This window comes from Catharus ustulatus, chromosome 1 (genome assembly GCF_009819885.2).
Source record: "Catharus ustulatus isolate bCatUst1 chromosome 1, bCatUst1.pri.v2, whole genome shotgun sequence".
Lineage (NCBI taxonomy): Eukaryota > Metazoa > Chordata > Aves > Passeriformes > Turdidae > Catharus > Catharus ustulatus.
The window spans coordinates 165,464,775-165,475,423 of NC_046221.1; the positions used below are offsets into that span (position 1 = coordinate 165,464,775).

A 10,649-nucleotide genomic window follows, 5' to 3' on the forward strand; every position below is an offset into this window, starting at 1 on the left:
GGGACACCAGTGCCAGGTGAGGGGGACAGGGACATCCCGTGCTGGGGACACCACCTAGGATTGGGGGGATAAGGGCACCCATGGTAGGGCGCAGGGATCCTGTAATGGCCCCGTCTGGCTCTCACACCCTAAGGGGCCCCCTGTCCCCCTTGTCCCCCCTTTCCCTGCCCTCATGGTCCCCCCATGACTCCCGTCGCTCCCCCCATGGCCCCCTGACGACCCTGACCCCCTCACTTCAGGACCACCCTGTCCTTCCACCCATGGCCCCCTGAGCCCTCTCTTTGTCGTGCCAGGTGGGACCCTTCCCAGGACCTCCCCCCACCTCTGGGGGCTTCTCCTGACCACTGTGGCCATGGCAGTGGTCACTGGAAGCCCCTGAGCCACGAGACCACCAAGAAAACAGTGACCTCGGAGGCACATCCCCATGGAGGGGTTTGGGAGTGACAATGGCACGGCCACCTCCTAAAGCTGCTTGGCTACCTCGCCTGATGGATCCAAAAACTGCTGCTTGCTCACCTGCAGTATCTGATGTTTATCAAAAATTTGATCCTTGCTTGCCTGGCGTATCAAAAGTTTCCCAAAATTTGCTTCTGTCTTGCCTGATGAATTCGCTACAGCTCCTTAACACCATTCCCGCAGAGCCTGTCATTTCCCAAAATAAAGCAGTTTCTGGAGTTTTTGTTAAAGGCAAATGAAAGGTTTGTTTCCAAACCTCCACCATCAAAGTGGTAACAGAGAATCGTTCCTCCCTTTTTCTTTGTTCACTGCAGCCCCTCACGAAGGACCTGGAGGGGCTGGAGTGTGTCCAGGGCAGGGACGGAGCTGGGGAAGGGTCTGGAGCAGCAGGAGGGGCTGAGGGAGCTGCTGGGGGCTGCTCAGTGCCATTAAAAAAGATTGAAAGATCAGTTTGGGCCAGTTCCAAAGTTCCTGATTTGAGGCAACAAAACAAAAGGCGGGGAATACCAGATCCACCCCTCTGGCTAGTAGGCTAGATCAGAACCAGGAGGAGGCTTAGGATCCTGCAAGAACCAGACAAAAGACCAAAAGAGGCTCTTCTTCCCAGGATAATCCAAGCTTTATTCCTGAAGGGCTCCAAGGAAAGAGAGAGGGGGCATGGGAAATCTGGGGATTTTTCAAATCTTAGCAAGGTGCGATGGAACCCCAGACCACAGCCAACCAGTTCCAGCCGGGAAGAAAAGGGGAGGGGGAGGGTTAAACCATATAACAGACCATGGGGGTACCACATGAGGACCCATTTCAGCACAAAATATAAATCAAAACAATGAATTACAACACTTAAAGAAGCCTTGGGAAGAAAAAAAAAGAAAATCAGACTGAAAAAAGATGAAAACTAAAACAAAGAAAAGGTGAGAGAGGCAGTAACATCCATTTATTTCTGAAAGAACCACTGTTTCACTCAGGAAACTCTTTTTCTGCCCAAACCAGGGGATTATCCTTCTCTAACCCACACAACTCCTCAGCTTGCCCCAGATTTGCGGTTCGGGAATTGCCCACTGGAGGCCAGCAGCGAGAGCGAGCCATTGGTAGCACTGCACACATGCTGCGCACAGCTGCAGTTCTGGGTGCCACCAGCAGGCAGCAGCACAAGCCCGGCCCCGGGGCTCGGGAATGGTTCGGGATGGAGCGACCTTAAAGCGCGTCCGGGGCCAGCCCTGCCAGGCCAGGGACATCTTCCCATGGGCCAGGCTGCTCCAGGGCCCGCCCAGCCTGGCCTGGGACACGGCCAGGGATGGGGCAGCCACAGTTTCTCTGGGCAGCCTGTGCCAGGTCATCACCACCCTCACAGGGCAGGAGTTTATAGGAAGATGGGCGGTGATGTCCTTGAAAAGCGACTCAAGAGGGTGGGGGTCTTTAGGAGAAATGGTTGTGAGATTCTGCAAAACAGGTCTTGATGTCTCCACATGAGAAGACATGAAGTTGTCACAGCACCCAGGTGGTTGCATCAGAGAGTTTGAACTCCCAAGCTTTGGGATAATAGGAGAAGTGGGTCCCCACCAAGTCTATTGCATAACCCTGAACTTCTGAACTTTGGGGGTAAAATGCCAGGTCCTAGGGAAATATGGGGCAGGCGGTTTGGGAAGGCTGCCCCTTGCCAGTGCTTCAGCAGTGGGGAAAGGAAGAGGGCAACGTGCAGCCAGGCATTTGGGATAAACAGAGGCTGCGCCTTCTGGAACCCCGAAAGAGAAACCCCATCGGGGCTATGGGAACTCTGTCCCGTTATTCAAATTCAGTTTCAAGACTTCTCTGTGGACACTTGGCCTTTCTTAGCGGGGCTTTTCCCTACTCTATGAAGGTGCAGGGCAGAGTTTAAAGACTGACAAAACCGATAGAAGGATGTAAAAGTACAGTACAGTAATTTGACGATTACAAGCCGCACCGTTTTGACTAAAATTTTGCTCCCACCCCAGAAATGCGGCTTACACTCAGGAGCGGCTAATATGTGAATAATTTTCTGACATTTCCGACCCCGGAAGTGCAAACCGAGGCACCGAGTCGAGCACCTGCCAGTAAATACGCTATTGTTACAAATTGGTTACTCTGTTGTGTTGCGGGTGGAGCTGGGCTCTGTGCCAGCAGCACGGGGTGGGGGGGGAGGCGGGGGAGCTGCCTCCTTCAGGCAGCGCAGCCTGGGGGAGGCAGGGGGCTCCCTCCTGCTGGCCCCACGGCTCGGGGGGAGGCGGGGGTCTCCCGTCCCCTCCTGCCGCCGCCGCCGTGGGTGCCAGTGGGCTCCATCCCCACCTCCCACCACCGCCGTCGGTACTGGTGGGCTCTGTGCCCCCCTGCCACCACCGGGCAGCACCGGGCTGGGGCGAGCGAGCTCAGCTGCAGTGGTGGCCGGCCCCGAACGGTCCTGCTGAGCGGCAGGGCCAAGTTGGGCCACCTGGCCCCATCGGCAGCCCCAAGCCCTCATGGCCTGAGTCGAGCCAGTAAACCCTACCATCCCGTGATTCTGTTACTATTTGGCAACTTTGTTGCACGCGGGTCCTCCCTGCGAACGACAAGGCGGCTTATAATTGGGTGCGGCTTTTGTATGGACAAAAAACAAAATGTTTGTCAATGCCCGGAGATACAGCTTATAGTCAGTGTGGTTTGTAATTGTGAAATTACTGTAATTTCATGAGTATAAGGCGCTCCAGAGTATAAGGCGCACTTCCAGGTTCAGACCAAAATTTTAGACAAAACAGTGCACCTTACGTTCGTGAAATTACTATATTCACACAGGACAATCAACGTGCTGGAACCAGTGGAGAAAGAGATAAAGGGAGCTCCAGTGGGGTTTTTGAGAAGTTCTGTGACACAGAAGGAGCGGCTCCTGCTCAAAACCAAAGTTTGAGGTGAGTGATCTGGGATATTGGGGCACTCAGTGAAAAAGACCCTCAGGGACCCCATTTTTATGACTCCCCAAGACAATAAAAATTATTTCCTGAAAGAGGCAGAGCCATGAAAATTGTTCACAGGAGAAGTGCTGGTTCTGTGTTAGTGAAGAAGCCCATTGTAATGAATATGTAAAATTTGGGTGTGTCCCGGGGTGATGTTATGGTGCTTGTATCCCCAATCGTGTGTTCTGTTTAATTGAAGGTTTGTTTTGTCTACTCATCAGTTGGCTCCCCTCCCCCATTGTCTGTGGTTAGGGAAGGCTGGGTTTGCAGGCTCAGGCTGGGTTTTGCTTGCTTGGTTTGCTGGCTTTAGTTTTGCTGGCTTTTGCTTTTGCTTATTAGTTAGTTTAGTTAGGCAGTCCAATCTCTTTCCCTGGACTGCTTTTTTTTTTTGTTGTTGTTGTTGTTCTTTCTTTCTTTCTTTCCCTTTCTGTATACCACGTGAACCTTTTCTGGACCAGGACCAGGGAAACACCAAGAAACACTGGGAGTCTACAATTTGTGATCTGCAGCAGTCATCCCCAGCACCAGAGACTGATACCACTCGCAGGAGAGATTTTCTGAGTTTGTCATCCTCTCACACCAGTAAAGAGTTTTTTGTCATCTGGGGTTAATTTTCTTTTCTTGTGTTGGGGAGTGTGTTGTTTGATTAATAAACAGGTTTTTTCCACTTTTCCTCGGAGGAAATTCTTCCCAAATCCGGTGGTGGGGGGAGGAGTCGTGGGAGGTTTGTTTTCTGAGGGGTCCTTCTGGAGGTTTTCCCCAAATTTACCCTAAACTAGGACCTATATTATTTATGCTTTTAGCTCAATAACTAAATACCCATGACACTCAGTGTGACACCGACTGACCAACCAGAAACTACTAGCCTAAACTCATGAAGAAGGAAGAAGAAGGAAGATGAACATCAAAAAAGACAGCACTCAAAATCTTCTATTTTGTCTCATACTTATTACTATACTTTAAAAGCCTGAAATTTAAAACCCTTTACCATGTGAAATCACACATTTTTAATTAACTACACACCCATGATTTTAACTTCACCACTCAGATTTAGAAAGCTTCTCCAAGGTTTCGGGTCAAAATCAGCGTTCTCCAGGGGGTCAGTGCCTGACAGCACAGAGAGCTCAAAACCCCCGGGTTTGTGGGATCCAACAGGATCACATGGTCCAGCCCTGCACAATCCATCCCATCCTGATCCGCCAAGGGAGCACAGGAAAAGATGGCACAATCCAAAATCCTTTTGACAGACGCACAGGCAAGAAACAAAATCTTATTGACAGACACATGAACAAGAAACACCAGTCATGTACAGAAGGCACGAAATTACACATACAAAAATCAAACCCAAAATTCCGAGACCTGGGCAAATATCTGAAGTCATCAGACTTCCTTTAGTGCACTCTAACCCCTAAAGGACTCCAACTCGCTTGGTATCAACGTTGGAAATTTCACCCATGCTCCACCACCATGCCTGAGTCATCACACGCGTCTTACAGGAGCTACTGAACCAAGAGCAGAAAGAAAATCCACAGCAATGAAAAAATGCCTTGAATTTCCTGCAATCCGTCTTTGTGTCCCCCCACAGAGAGCTGGTGAAGCGCGGAGTCCCTTGGGAAATTCTCAGGGCATGCCAAGGGCCTGCGCATCTCCAGCGGACCTTGCAGCTGAGCAGAGAATTCTCTCCTACCTGGCTCGCCCAACTGAATCCCAAAGCCGGGGAAGGAAATAAAACCCCTGAGCCAGAAGATCGAGGCTCGGTGCTGTCATTGGCACACAAAAATCTCCAAGGGCTTTGTTAAAGTCTGGAGATCCCATGGGGGATACCAATATCAGGGACACCTTTGAGTTCCAGAATGCGTGTCCTTCCTCAGGAGCCCAAACCAAAGCTCATTTTGGGGCCTCTTTTGTGAGGGGACATCAGGGGAGCTTTTCAGAACAACGAGATCAAAGAACAGCTGTGAGCCGCAGTAGTGACTGTTCTCCTCATCAGAGGGGCCAGGAAATCCAGTTTGGGACTGAAGTTTGTGGTTTTGCTCTACAGTTTATACTCGGCTCGCTGTAACCACAAGGAGATGAAGAACCACGGGCGGAGCTTGCAGTGTCACAAAGAGCTCTGGCAGTGGCAGTTTAGAGCACCTGTAGGCACCACTTGTAGTGGCTTTATTTGCACCAATTAATTCGTGTCTTGTGTTTATTTTATTCTGCCTTAACTCTGAGTCAGGATTTGAAACATGAAGGAACCGAATTTCTCATTCAGACTTGGTTGTTTATGAAATCTTATCCAAAGTGCGGAGAGTTCTGCAACACTTCTTGCTACTAGTTAAAATGGAGGTGAATCTAGGGAGCTACAACGTGTCATAAAGCTAAACGGTTTAATAAAGAGCTAACACCTCTATTATTTATACTTTTGACCCAATAACCAAACACCTGTGACCTGCAGTGCAGCACTCACTGTCCAAGCAGAAACTAGTACTGGAAATGATGAAGAAGGAAGAATAAGAAAGAAAGAAAAAGAAAAAGACTTGAAAACCTCCACCTAGTCCCATACCTATTTCTATATACTAAAAATCCCAAATCCAAGATCTTTCACCATGTGAAATTACACACTTCTGTTCCAAATACACACCCGTGATTTAACTCCCTCACTCAAATTTGGAAGTCTTTTCCAAGGCCTCAAGGCAAAAGCCGTGCTCTCCTGGGGATCAGGGTCGGAAAGCACAAAAAGTCCAAAACTCGCAGGATTCTGGGTTCCAACATGACAACAGGAAAAAAAACAAGCACAGGAACTCTCTTGGCATCTACTTTGGGCATTGCCCATGCCCATGGAGTCACATGGAAAGAAAGAAATTCATTCTCAGCACAGGTATCTGTGATTAAATATGAACAGGAAATATTGTCCCTCCTCGGTAACTCCCAAAGAAGGGGCCGTGCCACAGCCCAGGGCACAGCAGCTCAGGGATTGCCAAATCTGATGGGGAAATAGCCTGGCAATAAAGCACCTGGTGTTAATTCCTGATAAAGGAATTTCACCGCCAGAGGTGCGGCCTGGATAGAGCTGGGCAGATGGAAAATTGGCTGTTTATGGAAAAGGCCCCAGGAAAGAGGGTGGGTGGGTGAGAACTCCCAATAACCAGGCCAGGCCCACCCCGACTGAGGCTGCAGTTGGAGAAGGAGAGAAGCACCAGCCAAGCTCTGGGGAGTCCATGGGATGGGGGCAGGTCATCCCCAGGTTTGGGGTGCCTGCAGGGATGTCATCTGGTAGGGGACCCCATCTGGTGTCTGGGGTGTGACAGCAACCCAGTGAGCAGTGGGGAGTGGGACTGGGGGCACTGGGGGGATGTGGGACCGTGGGACTGGCGTCCTGGGGGGTGAGAAATTAAAGAGAGAATAGAAAGTTTCAGTTCCGCTGAAGGTTCTGGATAGGGATGAAAGACTAACTAGCAGAAAAACACAAAAGGATGTAAAAGTAGGGACACCACAGAATAAACAAGGCTGGAACCCATGGTGCCATTTAGGTAAGTTGGGTAACAGAGAAGCGACAGCACTGACCAAAAGCAAAAGGTCACGCCAAGGTGATGCAGGATATTGAGGCAATAAATGAAAACCACATCCTGACACCCCTTCTATGGCTCCCACGGGGAGTAAAATTCTACCTTCAGAGAGGTGGAGCCATGCAAATTATTTACAGGGAAAATGCTACTTCTGTGTCAGCTGATTAGCCCATTTTAATGAATATTTATAATTCAGGTGGATAAATACCGAGTGCAAATTCCCCCTGAGCTGCAGGAGCAGGAGAGATCAGCTGTGAGTCCGAGCTGAGCAAGAATTCCGGCTCTCTGGTACCTCCAGCTGTGCCAGGGAGTTCACTCTGGCTCATTTTGGTATCAGGCACTAGGGGGACAGAGGGAATACTTGGGGGGGAGAGGGGTCTGTGGGATTGGGGTCTGGGAGGACACTGGGGAGCACAGAGGGGCACATGGGACTGGATTGCTGTCCTGAGGGCCACCGGGGGTCTCTTGGGTCTGGGAATGGGATTGGGGTGTAGGGGGGAACAAGGGGGACACTGGGAGACCCCAGGCCTTGGGTCAGCATGTTGGGGGGCAGGGGGGTCACCAGGATGGGTACAAGTGACTGGGACAGGGATTGGGGTCACAAGAGGCACTGGGAGACACTGGGAGGGGGGACACAGAACTATGGGAGTGGGATTGGGGTGCTGGGGGGCTCTGGGGTTGCTGGAGGGTGGTGAGAAAATGACCCCAGGATTTGGGATCAGGGTCCTGCAGGGGAGCTATAAGACACCATGGGAGGTACTGTGGGAGTGGAATTGGGGTTCTGGGGGACACTGGGGGACACTGAGGAGGCTCCAGGAGTGACCCCAGGATTTGGGATTGGGGTCCCAGGACATGTCCAGGGGTCTCCTGGCCAGGGCTGCCTCCCCTCCCCGGGCTGACCCCACCGTCCCTCCCCAGCCCCACACCAAGGAAGCCCCACCATGTCCCCCCATGTCCCTCAGCATCCTCTGGGGCCCTTCAGTTTCCCTGGTACCCCTCTGTGTCCCCTCAGCATCCTCTGTGTCTTATTGCTGTCCCCTGGCACCTCTCAGTGTCCCCTCAGCATCCCCTGTGTGCCATCGGTGTCCACTCCATGTTTCCTCTCTATCCACTGTGTGCCTCCTCTGTGTCCCCCAGTGTCCCCCAGTGGCCACCGTGGACTCTCCTCTCCATGGCCCCCCTGGCTCAGACCCTGGCACTGCTGGCAATGGCCATGGCCACTGCAGCCATCCAAGAGGTGCCCCTGGACATGGCCCCGAAGTCCTTTGATGACCAGTACCTGACCTGTGCCGATGACATGGTCAAGAGACTGCCAGAACTCAACAGCACCGAGTTCGGCCAGATTGCCGAGTTTGCCCAGTCCTGGTCTAAGGCCAGTGCCGAGTGGCAGAAGCGGGGGGGGTCCGTGGCCCCTCTGAGCCAGGAGGAGGCCATCGCCCTCATGATGTACACCACTGAGAACATTCGCAATGATTTCAACAAGGCTGTGGAAGAGGCCGGGAGCTCCAGCCAGCAATACCAAAACAAATTCCACTTCAAAACGCTGCATTTCCTGCTCACCCGGGCCCTGCAGAAGCTGAGAGACCCCAACAAGTGCCAGGACGTGTTCAGAGGGGTGAGGGATTACCAGTTCAAGGTGAAGAAAGGTGCCAAAGTTCGCTTCGGGTACTTCGCGTCGACGTCGCCGAGCCGCGAGGTCTCGGCCCAGTACGGCACAGACACGATGTTCCGCGTGCACACGTGCCTCGGCGCAGACATCCAGAAATTCTCCAACAACCCCAGCCAGAAGGAGGTACTGATCCCTCCCTTTGAGACCTTCGAGGTCACCGATGTCACTGAGGAAGGGAGCACGATGAACATTGGGCTGCGCTTCACCGGGAACTTCAGCAACTACAACTGCGAGTGGCTGCGAGGTGAAGTCACAGGGGGTGGGGACATGGAGGGGTCTTGTCACGTGGGGTGGGGACACTGTGAGGCGACATCACAGGAGACATTCCCTGGGGGCACGAGGACCCTCAGTGAGGGTTGGGGACAAGGTCATCTGATGCTGGGGACACCCATGGCCCAGAGGGGACAGGGACACCCGCAGTGGGCACCCACTGCTGGGGACAAGGACAGGGACAGCCATTGGTGGGCACAGGGGATGGGAACAAAAGTGCCGGGTGAGGGGCACAGGGACATCCCATGCTGTGGACACCACCTGGGGTTGGGGGAACAGGGGCAGACAGGACAGGGATCCTGTAATGGCCCCCTCTGGCTCCCACACCCTCAGGGCCCCCCTCTCCCCCCTGTCCCTCCGCCCCTAGAGCCCTGGCTCCCTTGACACCCTCATCTCATGGTAACCCGTGTCCCTCCCGCCATGGACCCCTGACCACCATGGCCCCCTCACCCCACTGTCAACCCTGTCCTTCTTCCCATTGCCCCCTAACCCCTCTATTTGTCCCCCCAGGTGGGTCCCTCCCCAGGACCTCCCCCCACCTCTGGGGGCTTCTCCTGGCCACTGTGACCATGGCAGTGGTCACTGGAAGCCCCTGAGCCACGAGACCACCAAGACCACAGTGACCCTGGAGACACATCCCCATGGAGGGGTTTGGGAGCGGCAATGGCACGGCCACCTCCTAAAGCTCCTTGGCTACCTCGCCTGATGGATCCAAAAACTGCTGCTTGCTCACCTGGCCTATCAAAAGTTTATCAATAATTTGATCCTTGCTGGCCTTGCACATCAAAAGTTTATCAAAAATTTGATGCTTGCTTGCCTGGTGTATCAAAAGTTTCCCAAAATGTGCCGCTGGCTCGCCTGATGAATCCGCTACAGCTCCTTTGCGAATTTCCTGCAGGGTGCCTCATTTCCCAAAATAAAGCAGTTCTTGGAGTTTTTCTTAAAGGCAAATGAAAGATTTGTTTCCAAACCTCCACCATCAAAGAGGGGATGGAGAATCGCTCCTCCCTTTTTCTTCGTTCACTGCAGCCCCTCACGAAGGACCTGGAGGGGCTGGAGCGTGTCCAGGGCAGGGACGGAGCTGGGGAAGGGTCTGGAGCAGTAGGAGGGGCTGAGGGAGCTGCCAGGGGCTGTTCAGTGCAATTAAAAAAGAATGAACGATCAATTTGGGCTGGTTCCAAAGTTCCCGATTTGAGGCAACAAAACGAAATGCAGGGATTACCAGAGCCTCCTCTCTGGTTTCTAGGCTAGCTCAGTACCAGGAGGAGGCTTAGAATCCTGCAGGAACCAGATAAAAGACCAAAAGTGGCTCTTCTTCCTGGGAGAATCCAAGCTTTATTCCTGAAGGGCTCCAGGGAAAGAGAGAGAGAGCATGGGAAAACCGGGGATTTTTCAAATCTCAGCAAGGGGAGGAGGAACCCCAGACCACAACCAATCAGGTCCAGATGGGGAAAATTTGGAGGGGGAACAGACCATGGGGGAACCACAGGAAAAACCATTTCAGTGCAAAATATAAACCAAGACAATGAACTACAACATCTCCCCCTTTTTTGTTTAACAAAGTAAGAGAAAGGCATCGGGCTCACGAGGTTGAGTGGGAGGTAAGTTTTCTCTACATGAAAAACAAACATTTTTTTAAGCATGTTAGAAGTCCTGTGTCTGCTGGAACGTAGTCAGAATGAGAAAATCTTAGGGAGATTTTCTTTCCTCTTTCTGGCAGCATCTTCTTTTTGAAGCAACAACCACTTGCTTCTCTTC

The 10,649-nt window shown here is 52.2% G+C and overlaps 1 protein-coding gene across 1 annotated transcript in view; it reads left to right on the forward strand.

The window, feature by feature from the left end:
* Nucleotides 1-9,647, forward strand: part of LOC116999595 (erythroblast NAD(P)(+)--arginine ADP-ribosyltransferase-like) — a 34,820-nt gene extending 25,173 nt beyond the window's left edge. The window contains exon 2 of the mRNA XM_033066478.1: nt 9,402-9,647. Within this exon, the coding sequence (XP_032922369.1) occupies nt 9,402-9,487 (86 nt within the window). The 3' untranslated portion in view covers nt 9,488-9,647. The remainder of the gene's footprint in view (nt 1-9,401) is intronic.
* Nucleotides 9,648-10,649: the final 1,002 nt, after the last annotated feature.